The sequence below is a fragment of the Aquarana catesbeiana genome, linkage group LG05 (genome assembly GCF_042186555.1).
Source record: "Aquarana catesbeiana isolate 2022-GZ linkage group LG05, ASM4218655v1, whole genome shotgun sequence".
Lineage (NCBI taxonomy): Eukaryota > Metazoa > Chordata > Amphibia > Anura > Ranidae > Aquarana > Aquarana catesbeiana.
In genome coordinates, this window is record NC_133328.1 from 649,141,032 (window position 1) to 649,160,743 (window position 19,712).

General features: G+C 47.0%; 1 protein-coding gene across 1 annotated transcript in view; it reads right to left on the reverse strand.

Moving 5' to 3' along the window:
* Window positions 1-12,308, reverse strand: part of LOC141145670 (uncharacterized) — a 29,306-nt gene extending 16,998 nt beyond the window's left edge. Inside the window, exon 1 of the mRNA XM_073632515.1 lies at window positions 12,090-12,308. Within this exon, the coding sequence (XP_073488616.1) occupies window positions 12,090-12,182 (93 nt within the window). The 5' untranslated portion in view covers window positions 12,183-12,308. The remainder of the gene's footprint in view (window positions 1-12,089) is intronic.
* Between the last annotated feature and the right edge of the window lie 7,404 nt (window positions 12,309-19,712).

Below are 19,712 nucleotides of genomic sequence, written 5' to 3' on the forward strand. Positions count from 1 at the left end.
CCGTCCACCTAAACTGACCAGCCGGGCAAGGAGAGCATTCATCAGAGAAGAGCCAAGAGGTCCATGGTAACTCTGGAGGAGCTGCAGAGATCCACAGCTCAGGTGGGAGAATCTGTCCACAGGACAACTATTAGTCGTGTGCTCCACAAATCTGCCCTTTATGGAAGAGTGACAAGAAGAAAGACATTGGTGAAAGACATGTGGAGGACACAGCAAACATGTGGAAGAAGGTGCTCTGGTTAGATGAGACCAAAATTCAACTATTTGGCCTAAAAGTAAAACGCTATGTGTGGGGAAAACTAACACTGCACATCACCCTGAACACACCATCCCCACCGTGAAACATGGTGGTGGCAGCATCATGTGGTGGGGATGCTTTTCTTCCGCAGGGACAGGGAAGCTGATCAGAGTTGATGGGAAGATGGATGGGGCCAAATACAGGACAATCTTAGTAGAAACCCTGTTATGCCGCGTACACACGATCGGACTTCTCGTCGGAAAAAGATAAGACGGCTTTTCCGACGGGATTCCGCTCAAGTTTGCCTTGCATACACACGGTCACGCAAAAGTTCGCTGAACTTACGACCGTCAAGAACGCGGTGATGTACACTACGACGAGCCGAGAAAATGAAGTTCAATGCTTCCGAGCATGCGTCGAATTGTTTCCGAGCATGCGTAGGAATTTTGCGCGTCAGAATTGCCACAGACGATCGCATTTTCGGATAGGAACTTTTCCCGACCGAAAAATTAAGAACATGCTTTCAATCTTTTGCTGGCTGGAATTTGGCCAGCAAAAGTCCGATGGTGCATACACACGGACGCATTTTCCGATGAAAAACTCTCATCGGTCTTTTGCGGGCCGAAATTCCGATCATGTGTACGCGGCATTAGAGTCTACAAAAGACTTGAGACTGGGGGGGAGGTTCACCTTCCAGCAGGACAACGACCCGAAACATCCAGCCAGAGCTACAATGGAATGGTTTAGATCAGTCACGTCCAAAGTCCGGCCTGCGTTCCGGTTTAAAACGGCCCCCCTGGTGATTTGGATATATATCGTATTTATCGGCGCTGCCTCGGAGGGGGCTGGACGAGCGCCGTCAGAGTACATACAGGAGAATCTCCTGTTTACTTGGCAGCATCTATAATAGGAAGTCCCGTCTCCTGGGCTGGCATTGGATGACTGTGCTGTCTATCATAGGAGGCGGGACTTTGTAATAAAGAGGCCGCCAAGTAAACAGGAGATTCTCCTGTATGTAATCTGTTGGTGCTCATCACACCTCCTACCTGTCCCCTTCGAGGCTGCAGATGGGCATCAATCAGGCTGCGCTGATGGCAATGGTGAGGCTGCATTCATGGCAAAGGTAAGGCTGCATTCATTTCAATGGTAAGGCTGCATTGATTGCAATGGTGAGGCTGCATTCATGGCAATGGCAATGGTGAGGCTGCAATCATGGCAATGGTGAGGCTGCATTCATGGCAATGGCAATGGTGAGGCTGCAATCATGGCAATGGTGAGGCTGCATTCATGGCAATGGTGAGTCTGCATTGATTGCAATGGTAAGGCTGCATTGATTGCAATGGCGAGGCTGCATTCATGGCAATGGTGAGGCTGCATTGATTGCAATGGTGAGGCTGCATTGATTGCAATGGTGAGGCTGCATTCATGGCAATTGTGAGGCTGCATTAATTGCAACGGTGAGGCTGCATTGATTGCAATGGTGAGGCTGCATTGATGCTAAGGCTGTATTCATGGCAACGGTGAGGCTGTATTGATTGCAACGGTGAGGCTGCATTGATTGTAATGGTAAGGCTGCATTGATTGCAATGGTGAGGCTGCAGATGGGCACTGATCGGGCTGTATTGATGGGCACTGACCCTTATTTTGCTTCACAGTTCTTTATTTAAAATTGGCAATGGTGAGGCTGCAATCATGGCAATGGTGAGGCTGCATTCATGGCAATGGTGAGTCTGCATTGATTGCAATGGTAAGGCTGCATTGATTGCAATGGTGAGGCTGCATTCATGGCAATTGTGAGGCTGCATTGATTGCAATGGTAAGGCTGCATTGATTGCAATGGCGAGGCTGCATTCATGGCAATGGTGAGGCTGCATTGATTGCAATGGTGAGGCTGCATTGATTGCAATGGTGAGGCTGCATTCATGGCAATTGTGAGGCTGCATTAATTGCAACGGTGAGGCTGCATTGATTGCAATGGTGAGGCTGCATTGATGCTAAGGCTGTATTCATGGCAATGGTGAGGCTGCATTGATTGCAACGGTGAGGCTGCATTGATTGTAATGGTAAGGCTGCATTGATTGCAATGGTGAGGCTGCAGATGGGCACTGATCGGGCTGTATTGATGGGCACTGACCCTTATTTTGCTTCACAGTTCTTTATTTAAAATTGGCAATGGTGAGGCTGCAATCATGGCAATGGTGAGGCTGCATTCATGGCAATGGTGAGTCTGCATTGATTGCAATGGTGAGGCTGCATTGATGCTAAGGCTGTATTCATGGCAATGGTGAGGCTGCATTGATTGCAATGGTAAGGCTGCATTGATTGCAATGGTGAGGCTGCAGATGGGCACTGATCTGATCGGGCTGTATTGATGGGCACTGACCCTTATTTTGCTTCACAGTTCTTTATTTAAAACTTAAGTTTGTTCCTGGAACTTCCCTCTTAAAGTGAAGGTGTTATATGCCAATAAATACGGTATATCCAAATAACACGCCCAAGCTCTTCTCTTTACCACACACAGCCACAAAGGCAGGAGAATTCTTGTTGGGCCGTGTATTAGTGATCGGACAAACACACTTAGACCGAATTTTAATGGTTCAAAGAATGTCAGGAAAAATGGTCGGCCCTCACGCATGTTCACTTCATCAAATCTGGCCCTCTTTGAAAAAAGTTTGGACACCCCTGGTTTAGATCACAGCATATTCATGTGTTAGAATGGCCCAGTCACAGTCCAGACCTAAATCACATTGAGAATCTGTAGCAAGACTTGAAAATTGCTGTTCACAGACGCTCTCCATCCAATCTGACAGAGCTTGAGATATTTTACAAAGAAGAATGGGCAGAAATGTCCTCTCTAGATGTGCAAAGCTGGTAGAGACACCCCAAAAAGACTTGTAGAGAAAGGGGGTTCTACAAAGTATTGACTCCGGGGGGCGCCATACAAATGCCCCCCCCCCACACACACACTTTTCACATATTTATTTGTATCATTTTCCTTCCACTTCACAATTATGTGACACTTTGTGTTGGTCTATCACATAAAATCCCAATAAAATACATTTACGTTTTTGGTTGTAACATGAGAAAATGTGGGAAATGTCAAGGGGTATGAATACTTTTTCAAGGCACTGTATGTAGTAGGTGAAGACATAATAGAGGTTATACAAGTGGGTATGAAGTAGATGAAGACGTATCGAGGTTCTAGTTGTAGGTACAGTGAGGACGGAAAGTATTCAGACCCCCTCAAATTTTTCACTCTTTGTTATATTGCAGCCATTTGCTAAAATCATTTAAGTTCATTTTTTCCCTCATTAATGTACACACAGCACCCCATATTGTACACACAGCACCCCATATTGTACACACAGCCCCCCACATTGTACACACAGCACCCCATATTATACACACAGCACCTCATATTGTACACACAGCCCCCCATATTGTACACGCAGCACCCCATATTGTACACACAGCACTCCATATTGTACACACATCACCCCATATTGTACACACAGCACCCCATATTGTACACACAGCACCCCATATTGTACACACATCACCCCATATTGTACACACAGCACCCCATATTGTACACACAGCACCCCCTATTGTACACACAGCACCCCATATTGTACACACAGCACTCCATATTGTACACACAGCACCCCATATTGTACACACAGCCCCCCATATTGTACACGCAGCACCCCATATTGTACACACAGCACCCCATATTGTACACACAGCACCCCATAGTGTCCACACAGCCCCCCATATTGTACACACAGCACTCCATATTGTACACACAGCACCTCATATTGTACACACAGCACCCCATATTGTACACACAGCACCCCATATTGTACACACAACACCCCATATTGTACACACAGCCCCCCATATTGTACACACAGCACCCCATATTGTACACACAGCCCCCCATATTGTACACACAACACCCCATATTGTACACACAGCACCCCCATATTGTACACACAGCACCCCGTATTGTACACACAGCCCCCCATATTATACACACAGCCCTCCATATTGTACACACAGCACCCCATATTGTACACACAGGACCCCCATATTGTACACACAGCCCCCCATATTGTACACACAGCACCCCATATTGTACACACAGCCCCCCATATTGTACACACAGCACCCCATATTGTACACACAGCACCCCATATTGTACACACAGCCCCCCATATTGTACACACAGCCCCCCATATTGTACACACAGCACCCCATATTGTACACACAGCCCCCCACATTGTACACACAGCACCCCATATTATACACACAGCACCTCATATTGTACACACAGCCCCCCATATTGTACACGCAGCACCCCATATTGTACACACAGCACTCCATATTGTACACACATCACCCCATATTGTACACACAGCACCCCATATTGTACACACAGCACCCCCTATTGTACACACAGCACCCCATATTGTACACACAGCACTCCATATTGTACACACAGCACCCCATATTGTACACGCAGCCCCCCATATTGTACACGCAGCACCCCATATTGTACACACAGCACCCCATATTGTACACACAGCACCCCATAGTGTCCACACAGCCCCCCATATTGTACACACAGCACTCCATATTGTACACACAGCACCTCATATTGTACACACAGCACCCCATATTGTACACACAGCACCCCATATTGTACACACAACACCCCATATTGTACACACAGCCCCCCATATTGTACACACAGCACCCCATATTGTACACACAGCCCCCCATATTGTACACACAACACCCCATATTGTACACACAGCACCCCCATATTGTACACACAGCACCCCGTATTGTACACACAGCCCCCCATATTATACACACAGCCCTCCATATTGTACACACAGCACCCCATATTGTACACACAGGACCCCCATATTGTACACACAGCCCCCCATATTGTACACACAGCACCCCATATTGTACACACAGCCCCCCATATTGTACACACAGCACCCCATATTGTACACACAGCACCCCATATTGTACACACAGCCCCCCATATTGTACACACAGCACCCCATATTGACAGAAAAACACAGAATTGTTGACATTTTTGCAGATTTATTAAAAAAGAAAACCTGAAATATCACATGGTCCTAAGTATTCAGACCCTTTGCTCAGTATTTAGTAGAAGCCCCTTTTGATGAGTCTTTTTGGGAAAGATACAAGTTTTTCACACCTGGATTTGGGGATCCTCTGCCATTCCTCCTCTCAGATCCTCTCCAGTTCTGTCAGGGGGGATGGTAAACGTTGGTGGACGGCCATTTTTAGGTCTCTCCAGAGATGCTCAATTGGGTTTAAGTCAGGGCTCTGGCTGGCCCATTCAAGAACAGTCACTGAGTTGTTGTGAAGCCACTCCTTCATTATTTTAGCTGTGTGCTTAGGGTCATTGTCTTGTTGGAAGGTAAACCTTCGGCCCAGTCTGAGGTCCTGAGTACTCTGGAGAAGGTTTTCGTCCAGGATATCCCTGTACTTGGCCGCATTCATCTTTCCCTCAATTGCAACCAGTCGTCCTGTCCCTGCAGCTGGAAAACACCCCCACAGCATGATGCTGCCACCACCATGCTTCACTGTTGGGACTGTATTGGACAGGTGATGAGCAGTGCCTGGTTTTCTCCACACATACCGCTTAGAATTAAGGCCAAAAAGTTCTATCTTGGTCTCATCAGACCAGAGAATCTTATTTCTCACCATCTTGGAGTCGGGCTTTTGTGTGCCCATGCGGTCTCATGTGTCTTGCACTGAGGAGAGGCTTCCGTCGGGCCACTCTGCCATAAAGCCCCGACTGGTGGAGGGCTGCAGTGATGGTTGAATTTCTACAACTTTCTCCCATCTCCCGACTGCATCTCTGGAGCTCAGCCACAGTGATCTTTGGATTCTTCTTTACCTCTCTTACCAAGGCTCTTCTCCCCTGATAGCTCAGTTTGGCCGGACGGCCAGCTCTAGGAAGGGTTCTGGTCGTCCCAAACGTCTTCCATTTAAGGATTATGGAGGCCACTGTGCTCTTAGGAACCTTAAGTGCAGCAGAAATGTTTTTGTAACCTTGGCCAGATCTGTGCCTTGCCACAATTCTGTCTCTGAGCTCTTCAGGCAGTTCCTTTGACCTCATGATTCTCATTTGCTCTGACATGCACTGTGAGCTGTAAGGTCTTTTATAGACAGGTGTGTGGCTTTCCTAATCAAGTCCAATCAGTATAATCAAACACAGCTGGATTCAAATGAAGGTGTAGAACCATCTCAAGGATGATCAGAAGAAATGGACAGCACCTGAGTTATATATATGAGTGTCACAGCAAAGGGTCTGAATACTTAGGATCATGTGATATTTCAGTTTTTCTTTTTTAATAAATCTTCAAAAATGTCAACAATTCTGTGTTTTTCTGTCAATGTGGGGTGCTGTGTGTATAATATGGGGGGCTGTGTGTACAATATGGGGGGCTGTGTATACGATATGGGGGGCTGTGTGTACAATATGGGGTGCTGTGTGTACAATATGGGGGCTGTGTGTACAATATGGGGGGCTGTGTGTACAATATGGGGGGCTGTGTGTATAATATGGGGTGTTGTGTGTACAATATGGGGTGTTGTGTGTACAATATGGGGTGCTGTGTGTACAATATGGGGGGCTGTGTGTACGATATGGGGGGCTGTGTGTACAATATGGGGTGCTGTGTGTACAATATGGAGTGCTGTGTGTACAATATGGGGGGCTGTGTGTACAATATGGGGGGCTGTGTGTACAATATGGGGGGCTGTGTATACGATATGGGGGGCTGTGTGTACAATATGGGGTGCTGTGTGTACAATATGGGGGCTGTGTGTACAATATGGGGGGCTGTGTGTACAATATGGGGGGCTGTGTGTATAATATGGGGGGTTGTGTGTACAATATGGGGTGTTGTGTGTACAATATGGGGTGCTGTGTGTACAATATGGGGGGCTGTGTGTACGATATGGGGGGCTGTGTGTACGATATGGGGGGCTGTGTGTACAATATGGGGTGCTGTGTGTACAATATGGGGGGCTGTGTGTACAATATGGGGGGCTGTGTGTACAATATGGAGTGCTGTGTGTACAATATGGGGGGCTGTATGTACAATATGGGGGGCTGTGTGTACAATATGGGGTGCTGTGTGTACGATATGAGGTGCTGTGTGTACGATATGGGGAGCTGTGTGTACAATATGGGGGGCTGTGTGTACAATATGGGGTGCTGTGTGTATAATATGGGGTGCTGTGTGTACAATATGGGGGGCTGTGTGTACAATATGGGGTGCTGTGTGTACAATATGGGGGGCTGTGTGTACAATATGGGGGGCTGTGTGTACAATATGGGGGGCTGTGTGTACAATATGGGGTGCTGTGTGTACATTAATGAGGAAAAAAAATGAACTTAAATTATTTTAGCAAATGGCTGCAATATAACAAAGAGTGAAAAATGTAAGGGGGTCTGAATACTTTCCGTCCCCACTGTATGTACAGGCATACACCGCTTTAAGTACACTCACTTTACGTACACTTGCGAGAACGGACATACCCGAGAGTGTATGCAAAGTGCCTCGTAAGTATTGTACAGACATTTTGCAGCCACAGTAGAAGGAGCTGAAGCTCCGAGAGAGCAGCCTGCCCTGTTCCAGTGTGCCCCTGACACCCCCAATACAGCCCCTGACACCCCCACTACACCCTAGAAGCGAAAAAAGGTATTGCTTCATCTTAAGTACATTTTTGTTTTACATACATGCTCTGGTCACATTGTGTACATAAAAGTGAGGTACGCCTGTACTAGATGAAGAGGTATGGAGGTTTTACATATAGTAGAAGAAGATGTATGGAGGATATACATGTGGGTATGTGGTAGATGAAGATGTATGGAGGATATACATGTGGGAATGTAATAGATGAAGACGAACAAAGGTTCTACATGTAGGTATGTAGTAGATAAAGACGTATCGAGGTTCTACATGTAGGTATGTAGTAGATGAAGACGTATGGAGGATATACATGTAGGTATGTAGTAGATAAAGACGTATCGAGGTTCTACATGTAGGTATGTAGTAGATGAAGACGTATGGAGGATATACATATGGGTATGTGGTAGATGAAGACGTATGGAGGTTTCACATGTGGGTACGAAGTAGATGAAGACATATGGAGTTTATACATGTAGCTAGGTTGTAGATAAAGACCTATGTAGGCTATACATGTAGATATGTAGTAGATGAAGACGTTATACATGTGGGTATTTAGTACACGAAGATGTACGGAGGATATACATGTGGGTATGACGTAGATGAGGCCCTATGGAGGTTCTACATGTAGGTATGTAGTAGTAGAAGACGTATAGAGGTTATAGATGTAGGTATGTAGTGGATGAAGACCTAAGGAGGATATACATGTAGGTTTGTAGTAGATGAGGACCTATGGAGGTTATACATGTAGGTATGTAGTAGATTATTATTATTATTATACAGGATTTATATAGCGCCAACAGTTTGCACATCGCTTTACCGGGAATACAGTACAAATACAATACAATACAGGAGGGATCAGAGGGCCCTGCTCGTTAGAGCTTACAATCTAGAAGGATGAAGATGTATGGATGTTCTACATGTAGGTATGTAGTAGATGAAAACATATGGAGGATATACATGTAGGTATGTAGTAGATGAAGATGAACGAAGGTTCTACATGTAGGTATGTAGTAGATGAAGACGTATCAAGGTTCTACATGTGGGTATGTAGTAGATGAAGACGTATGGAGGATATACATGTAGGTATGTAGTAGATGAAGACGTATGGAGGATATTCATGTAGGTTTGTAGTAGATGAAGACATATGGAGGATATACATGTAGGTATGTAGTAGATGAAGAAGTATGGAGGATATTCATGTAGGTATGTAGTAGATGAAGACGTATGAAGGATATACATGTGGATATGTAGTAGATGAAGACGTATGGAAGATATACATGTGGGTATGTAGTAGATGAAGACGTATGAAGGATATACATGTGGATATGTAGTAGATGAAGACATATGGAGGATATACATGTAGGTATGTAGCAGATGAAGACGTATGGAGGTTCTAGATGTGGGAATGTAGTAGATGAAGACGTATGGAGGATATAGATGTGGATATGTAGTAGATGAAGACATATGGAGGATATACATGTAGGTATGTAGTAGATGAAGACGTATGGAGGTTCTAGATGTGGGAATGTAGTAGATGAAGACGTATGGAGGATATAGATGTGGATATGTAGTAGATGAAGACATATGGAGGATATACATGTAGGTATGTAGCAGATGAAGACGAACAAAGGTTCTACATGTAGGTATGTAGTAGATAAAGACGTATCGAGGTTCTACATGTAGGTATGTAGTAGATGAAGACGTATGGAGGATATACATGTAGGTATGTAGTAGATGAAGACGCATGGAGGATATTCATGTAGGTTTGTAGTAGATGAAGACATATGGAGGATATACATGTAGGTATGTAGTAGATGAAGACGTATGGATGTTCTACATGTAGGTATGTAGTAGATGAAGACGTATGGAGGTTCTAGATGTGGGAATGTAGTAGATGAAGACGTATGGAGGATATAGATGTGGATATGTAGTAGATGAAGACATATGGAGGATATACATGTAGGTATGTAGTAGATGAAGACGTATAGATGTTCTACATGTAGGTATGTAGTAGATGAAGACGTATGGAGGTTCTAGATGTGGGAATGTAGTAGATGAAGACGTATGGATGATCTACATGTGGGTATGTAGTAGATGAAGACGTATGGAGGATATACATGTAGGTATGTAGTAGATGAAGACGTATAGATGTTCTACATGTAGGTATGTAGTAGATGAAGACGTATGGAGGTTCTAGATGTGGGAATGTAGTAGATGAAGACGTATGGATGTTCTACATGTGGGTATGTAGTAGATGAAGACGTGTGGATGTTCTACATGTGGGTATGTAGTAGATGAAGACGTATGGAGGATATACATGTGGGTATGTATTAGATGAAGACGTGTGGATGTTCTACATGTAGGTATGTAGTAGATGAAGACGTATGGAGGTTCTACATGTGGGTATGTAGTAGATGAAGACGTATGGAGGATATACATGTGGGTATGTAGTAGATGAAGAGGTATGGAGGTTCTAGATGTGGGTATGTAGTAGATGAAGACGTATGGAGGATATACATGTGGGAATGAAGTAGATGAAGACGTATGGAGGTTCTACATGTGGGAATGAAGTAGATGAAGACGTATGGAGGTTCTACATGTAGGTATGTAGTAGATGAAGACGTATGGAGGTTCTAGATGTGGGTATGTAGTAGATGAAGACGTATGGAGGTTCTAGATGTGGGTATGTAGTAGATGAAGACGTATGGAGGATATACATGTGGGAATGAAGTAGATGAAGACGCATGGAGGTTCTACATGTGGGAATGAAGTAGATGAAGACGTATGGAGGTTCTACATGTAGGTATGTAGTAGATGAAGACGTATGGAGGTTCTAGATGTGGGTATGTAGTAGATGAAGACGTATGGAGGTTCTACATGTAGGTATGTAGTAGATGAAGACGTATGGAGGTTCTAGATGTGGGTATGTAGTAGATGAAGACGTATGGATGTTCTACATGTAGGTATGTAGTAGATGAAGACGTATGGAGGATATACATGTAGGTATGTAGTAGATGAAGACGTATGGAGGTTCTAGATGTGGGTATGTAGTAGATGAAGACGTATGGATGTTCTACATGTAGGTATGTAGTAGATGAAGACGTATGGAGGATATTCATGTGGGTATTTAGTAGATGAAGACGTATGAAGGATATACATGTGGGAATGTAATAGATGAAGACGTATGAAGGATATACATGTGGTAATGTAATAGATGAAGACGTATGAAGGATATACATGTGGTAATGTAATAGATGAAGACGTATGAAGGATATACATGTGGTAATGTAATAGATGAAGACGTATGGAGGCTCTAGATGTGGGTATGTAGTAGATGAAGACGTATGGATGTTCTACATGTAGGTATGTAGTAGATGAAGACGTATGGAGGATATTCATGTGGGTATTTAGTAGATGAAGACGTATGAAGGATATACATGTGGGAATGTAATAGATGAAGACGTATGGAGGCTCTAGATGTGGGTATGTAGTAGATGAAGACGTATGGAGGATATACATGTGGGAATGTAATAGATGAAGACGTATGAAGGATATACATGTGGTAATGTAATAGATGAAGACGTATGAAGGATATACATGTGGGAATGTAGTAGATGAAGACGTATGGAGGATATACATGTGGGAATGTAATAGATGAAGACGTATGGAGGTTCTACATGTGGGAATGTAATAGATGAAGACGTATGGAGGATATACATGTGGGAATGTAATAGATGAAGACGTATGGAGGCTCTAGATGTGGGTATGTAGTAGATGAAGACGTATGGAGGATATACATGTGGGTATGTAGTAGATGAAGACGTATGGAGGTTCTACATGTGGGTATGTAGTAGATGAAGACGTATGGAGGATATACATGTGGGTATGTAGTAGATGAAGACGTATGGAGGATATACATGTGGGTATGTAGTAGATGAAGACGTATGGAGGATATACATGTGGGAATGTAGTAGGTATGTAGAAGCTGTATATACTTCTTCATGCAGATATATACTTGTACATGCAGATATGGAGTTGGACACACATGTCACATATCATACATGTACAGGTATGTCCAGCAAGCCCCCAATGTCTCCTACCTGTGCCGTGTCCCCCTCCGGCAGGGGTTTCTCCAGCTCCCTCCGGGTGGAGGAGAGACTCAGTCTGTCTCCAGCCGTCACTGAGCAGATCATCTGGGAGATGTCCAGGGGCCCCCCGCCTGCCTACCACAACCTGACCAGAGCCATGGAGATCCCCCAGAATCCCACACACAGCTCTGCAGAGCCAACGGGCCCCAAGATCAGCCTGTGCTGGAGAGGAAGCAGGAAGTACCTCCTCCCCTCCGTCACATCCAGAGCTACAACTCCCCCCCCCCCTTCCTCCAGCACTGCTCCCTCCCCCGACACGGCATGTCACTGACAACCTGCTCAGCCAGTCAGGCACAAATCCCATTGAAGTCTATGGGAGGGGGGGTCATCTTCTTTTTTAATTCTGGTAAATTTTAAGGTTGATAAGGGGGGGGGGGCACTGCCAGAGGGGACTTGGACCAATACAAAAATAAGAGCGTGGGGGGGGGGGTTTCCTGTGACTTCGAGGGGAACATTGAAAATAGACGATTCCTTTAAATAACAAGTCGGGGGGAAGTCTTAAAGCTGTATGCGGTGTTACAGGACAGAACGACTTCTAAGTATGGCCTCAGCGGCTGGTGCAGAACTACAAGTCCCATGAGGCATTGCAAGGCTGACAGTTAGAAGCGTGACTCCCACAGGCAGAGGCATGATGGGACTTGTAGTTCCACAACGGGTGGAGGGCCGCCAGTTGGGCACCTGTGCTTCAAGGGCTTGCTCACGCTTTCTTTTGCTCTCTGAAAAACGATCCACATTTTCATCGCTCTTCGGATGGCATTTGACAGGTGCTGAGGAGTGGTATCGCTTCCTCACCACCTGCTTTAACCCCCGTGATCGCCACGCAAGCGCACCACAACCGCGTGCATTGCACCGCTTACAGAGTGGCCCCATTTATGAACCTGGTCAGGTTTAGTGGGCGCCGGTAACAATTCCACCTCCTTATCGCGTGGTGCGATTTTTCTGCGTTGCGATTTCTCTGCATTGCGGTGCGATTTTGCAGCCCACTCATCTGATTGGGCTAAAATTGCACTGGAACACAGAGACAGTAGTGCATGCGATTTGGTGGCTGCAAACGCACTGCATTTGCGATCTGCGCTGGGGGGGGGGGGGGGACGCCGTCAACAATGCATTGGCCCCCGCAGCAGATCGCAAAAGGCAGTGCATTGCCAGCGCGGTGTGTCAAAACGCATACGGAACGCGTCTTTCCCGCAACGCGTTGTGGTGTGAGCTGGTCCTAAGGCTCCGTTCACACCCGGAGCGATTTGAACTGCAAAGCGCGGTGAATCGCAGGACGCACGTGCGATAGCACCCCAAACACGGCGCGCGCTTGTCGCGCGGTAGATTGGGCTGCAATGGCGGCAAATCACAACGTGTGACACTGGTGATCAAAAGAGAAGCTCGTGCCTCTTTTTGAGCAAGCGTCGTGCATTGCGATTTGCCGCAACTACAGCGCAATTTACCGTGCGACAATCGCGGCATGATTGGGGTGCCATTAAGAAGTAATGGCATCGCACACGCGTCCCACGATTTGGAATCGCGGACATATTCGCGGAGATTTCACCCACGATTCAGATCGCCCCAGTGTGAATAGAGTCTTAATGCTGCGGCGTGCGTTCCTCCGAAATCAGATCCTTGTGTATCAATCAGTTAGACTCGGTTTGCACTATTGCAACCCCAAAGTCGCGTGATTTTCATGCGACTTGAAGCAATCCCTGTGTATTCTTGTGATGGGACCAAAGTGGAAATCACTGGAAGTACGACTTGTCATGTGACTTTGCAGTCCCGAGTCGCATGAGAAGTCACATTAGTGGAAACCGAGCCTTATAATTCTGTAAGGCTCGGTTCACACTAGGACGACTTGTCAGGCGACCTAGTCGCCTGACAAGTAGCGTCCCGTTCTGTACAATGGAACCGTTCTAAGGGGAGCGACGCAAGTCGCTCCGACTTAGAAAAAGGTTCCTGTACTACTTTGGGGGTGACTTGGGGTGACTTGCATAGACTTCTATACAGAAGTCGTTTTGCAAGTCGCCCAGGCAGTCGTGTGCAGGTCGCCTCGGTGAGGCGACCTGCAAGTCGTGCCGCTACTAGTGTGAACCGAGCCTAGGTTTATTATCTCAGGAGATTGGAAACATATAATGTACAGATAGTATAATTTCCCAGGAGGATTACAATGAAAAACAATGTATCATTTCTCCCCGACACCTCTGAAGGTACGCCATGGTATCTGGGCACCAAACCGTCACTAAGCAGATCCTGTAAGTTGGGGGGTGGGGCCCCCATGGATCCGACCTGTTTTTCCAGTACATCCCACAGATGCTCGATTGGATTGAGATCTGGAGAATTTGGAGGCCAACTCAACACCTCAACCTTGCTGTTGTGTTCCTCAAACCATTCCTGAATTGATCAGACCAGGCCACCTCCATCCACTGCTCTTTGGTCCAGTTCTGATGGCCATTGTAGGCACCTTTGGCTGTGGAAATGTATCAGCATGGACACCCTGACCGCTCTGCAACTACACAGCCCCCCATACACAACAAACTGCACTGAACTGTTTTTTTCTGCTTTCCACACATCAACTTCAGGGACAACATGTTCACTTGCTGCCTAATATATCCCACCCACTTACAGATACCACTATAACCAGATAATCCATGATATTGACTTCACCTGTATGTCCGCAGTCTCTGATCATCTCTTGTACTATGTCTGCAGTCTCTGATCATCTCCTGTACTATGTCTGCAGTCTCTGACCATCTCCTGTATTATGTCTGCAGTCTCTGATCATCTCCTGTATTATGTCTGCAGTCTCTGATCATCTCCTGTATTATGTCTGCAGTCTCTGATCATCTCCTGTACTATGTCTGCAGTCTCTGATCATCTCCTGTACTATGTCTGTAGTCTCTGATCATCTCCTGTACTATGTCTGCAGTCTCTGACCATCTCCTGTATTATGTCTGCAGTCTCTGATCATCTCCTGTATTATGTCTGCAGTCTCTGATCATCTCCTGTATTATGTCTGCAGTCTCTGATCATCTCCTGTATTATGTCTGCAGTCTCTGATCATCTCCTGTACTATGTCTGCAGTCTCTGATCATCTCCTGTAGTATGTCTGCAGTCTCTGATCATCTCCTGTATTATGTCTGCAGTCTCTGATCATCTCCTGTATTATGTCTGCAGTCTCTGATCATCTCCTGTACTATGCAGTCTCTGATCATCTCCTGTACTATGTCTGCAGTCTCTGATCATCTCCTGTACTAAGTCTGCAGTCTCTGATCATCTCCTGTATTATGTCTGCAGTCTCTGATCATCTCCTGTACTATGTCTGCAGTCTCTGATCATCTCCTGTACTATGTCTGCAGTCTCTGATCATCTCCTGTACTATGTCTGCAGTCTCTGATCATCTCCTGTATTATGTCTGCAGTCTCTGACCATCTCATGTACTATGTCTGCAGTCTCTGATCATCTCCTGTACTATGTCTGCAGTCTCTGACCATCTCCTGTACTATGTCTGCAGTCTCTGATCATCTCCTGTACCATGTCTGTGGTCTCTGATCTTTTGTCATCCCTAAATCCTCATCTCTCATTCTTCATCCCCTGTCACTCAATCCTCATTCCCTCAATCCTCATCCTTCATCTCTCAGTCCTTATCCTTGAGTCCTCATACTTCAATCGTCATTCCTTGTTTCTCTATCCTTATTCGTCAGTCTTCATCTCAACCCTCCTCCAGATGGTATGACCCCCCCCCCCCCACATCCCTTTACCTCCTCGGAGCTCTCTCACTCGTCATCACTTACAATGAAGGACCGTCAGTCCTATATTGTGAGGACACTGAAGGCCCGCCCACAACATGGGGCGTGGCAGAGAGGGAGGAGACATCTTCCGGGTGATGAGAGAGGCAGACTATGGGGCAGGTTTATTTACTAAAGGCAAATCCCCTGTGCACTACAAGTCATGTAGATCTGAGGGGGATATTCAAGGGAAATAGAAAACAGCATTTCTGCTTGTATCGGGTGATAAAATCAGCAGAGCTTCCCCTCATTTCAGATCTTCCCCTCAGATCTACATGACTGCACTTGCAGTACACAGAGAATTTGCATTTAGTAAATCAACCTCAACCTCCCATATAAAAGGAGAATCCTCATCCCACCTCCGGGGAGGTGTGGGGGCATTACCCAGAGGCTGACACTGCCGGGGGAAGCAGGGGCAATACTGGGGGTGGTGCATTGCTGTAGTTGACTAAGTAGAGGAGCCGGGCCAGCACAGGCATAATAAGAGGAGTGAAGGAAGTGGGGAGCAAAGTGTCTCTTCCACATTACAATAAACAATGAAGCTGTACGGACATTCTCTGACCGCCTCCTCTGCCAGGCTGGAGAGTCCATGTTATCACTCACATACCTAAGGGGGGCATCACTGGAGGGTGGGTACAGGAGCTGTCAGATGTGGTGGGTATGTGAGGGGCAGATTGCTCCCCTACACCGGGGATGGTGGGGGGGGGGGGGGGGGGTTACGACATTAACCATGAGGACACTTTAACCTTGGATAGCTTTACATTTGTTCTTGTATTTGTATTAAAAAAACAACATTTAAGACAAATAAATAACTTCTTAATAAAACAAAAAAGAAGACCAATCACCTCCACAGACATAGAACCTCATTACATCATCAGGTGTCTCCGTCCACCAGGTGCCCCTATCAGAGCAACTCATTACATCAGGTCTCCCCGTCCACCAGGTGCCCCTATCAGAGCAACTCATTACATCAGGTCTCCCCGTCCACCAGGTGCCCCTATCAGAGGAACTCATTACATCAGGTCTCCCCGTTCACCAGGTGCTCCTGTCAGAGGAACTCATTACATCAGGTGTCCCCGTCCACCAGGTGCTCCTATCAGAGGAACTCATTACATCAGGTGTCACCGTCCACCAGGAGCCCCTATCAGAGGAACTCATTACATCAGGTGTCCCCGTCTACCAGATGCTCCTATCAGAGGAACTCATTACATCAGGTCTCCACGTCCACCAGGTGCTCCTATTAGAGGAACTCATTACATCAGGTCTCCCCGTCCACCAGGCGCCCCTATCAGAGGAACTAATTTCATCAGGTGTCTCCATCCACCAGGTGCTCCTATCAGAGGAACTCATTACATCAGGTCTCCCCGTCCACCAGGTGCTCCTATCAGAGGAACTCATTACATCAGGTCTCCCCGTCCACCAGGTGCTCCTATCAGAGGAACTCATTACATCAGGTGTCCCCGTCCACCAGGTGCTCCTATCAGAGGAACTCATTACATCAGGTGTCAATGTGCACCAGGTGCTCCTATCAGAGGACCTCATTACATCAGGTGTCACCGTTCACCAGGTGCTCCTATCAGAGGAACTCATTACATCAGGTGTCACCCTCCACCAGATGCTCCTATCAGAGGAATCCATTACATCAGGTTTCCCCGTCCACCAGGTGTCCCTATCAGAGGAACTCATTACATCAGGTGTCCCCGTCCACCAGGTGCTCCTATCAGAGAACCTCATTACATCAGGTCTCTCTGTCCACCAGGTGCTCCTATCAGAGGAACTCATTACATCAGGTGTCCCCGTCCACCAGGTGCTCCTAACAGAGGAACTCATTACATCAGGTGTCCCCGTCCACCAGGTGCTCCTATTAGAGGAACTCATTACATCAGGTCTCCCCGTCCACCAGGTGCTCCTATCAGAGAACCTCATTACATCAGGTCTCCCCGTCCACCAGGTGCTCCTATCAGAGAACCTCATTACATCAGGTGTCCCCGTCCACCAGGTGCTCCTATCAGAGGAACTCATTACATCAGGTCTCCCCGTCCAACAGGCGCCCCTATCAGAGGAACTCATTTCATCAGGTGTCCCTGTCCAGCAGGTGCTCCTATCAGAGGAACTCATTACATCAGGTCTCCCCGTCCACCAGGTGCCCCTATCAGAGGAACTCATTACATCAGGTCTCCCCGCCCACCAGGTGCTCCTATCAGAGGAAGTCATTACATCAGGTCTCCCCATCCACCAGGTGCCCCTATCAGAGGAACTCATTACATCAGGTGTCCCCATCCACCAGGTGCCCCTATCAGAGGAACTCATTACATCAGGTGTTCCCGCCCACCAGGTGCTCCTATCAGAGGAACTCATTACATCAGGTGTCCCTTTCCACCAGGTGCCCCTATCAGAGGAACTCATTACACCAGGTGTCTCCATCCACCAGGTTCCCCTGTCAGAGGAACTCATTACATCAGGTGTCCCCGTCCACCAGGTGCTCCTATCAGAGAAATTAATCACATCAGGTGTCCCCGTCCACCAGGTGCTCCTATCAGAGGAACTAATCACATCAGGTGTCCCCGTCCACCAGGTGCTCCTATCAGAGGAACTCATTACATCAGGTGTCAATGTGCACCAGGTGCTCCTATCAGAGGACCTCATTACATCAGGTGTCACCGTTCACAGGTGCTCCTATCAGAGGAACTCATTACATCAGGTGTCACCGTCCACCAGATGCTCCTATCAGAGGAATCCATTACATCAGGTGTCCCCGTCCACCAGGTGTCCCTATCAGAGGAACTCATTACATCAGGTGTCCCCGTCCACCAGGTGCTCCTATCAGAGAACCTCATTACATCAGGTCTCTCTGTCCACCAGGTGCTCCTATCAGAGGAACTCATTACATCAGGTGTCCCCGTCCACCAGGTGCTCCTAACAGAGAACCTCATTACATCAGGTGTCCCCGTCCACCAGGTGCTCCTATCAGAGGAACTCATTACATCAGGTCTCCCCGTCCAACAGGCGCCCCTATCAGAGGAACTCATTTCATCAGGTGTCCCTGTCCAGCAGGTGCTCCTATCAGAGGAACTCATTACATCAGGTCTCCCCGTCCACCAGGTGCCCCTATCAGAGGAACTCATTACATCAGGTCTCCCCGCCCACCAGGTGCTCCTATCAGAGGAAGTCATTACATCAGGTCTCCCCATCCACCAGGTGCCCCTATCAGAGGAACTCATTACATCAGGTGTCCCCATCCACCAGGTGCCCCTATCAGAGGAACTCATTACATCAGGTGTTCCCGCCCACCAGGTGCTCCTATCAGAGGAACTCATTACATCAGGTGTCCCTTTCCACCAGGTGCCCCTATCAGAGGAACTCATTACACCAGGTGTCTCCATCCACCAGGTTCCCCTGTCAGAGGAACTCATTACATCAGGTGTCCCCGTCCACCAGGTGCTCCTATCAGAGAAATTAATCACATCAGGTGTCCCCGTCCACCAGGTGCTCCTATCAGAGGAACTAATCACATCAGGTGTCCCCGTCCACCAGGTGCTCCTATCAGAGGAACTCATTACATCAGGTGTCAATGTGCACCAGGTGCTCCTATCAGAGGACCTCATTACATCAGGTGTCACCGTTCACAGGTGCTCCTATCAGAGGAACTCATTACATCAGGTGTCACCGTCCACCAGATGCTCCTATCAGAGGAATCCATTACATCAGGTGTCCCCGTCCACCAGGTGTCCCTATCAGAGGAACTCATTACATCAGGTGTCCCCGTCCACCAGGTGCTCCTATCAGAGAACCTCATTACATCAGGTCT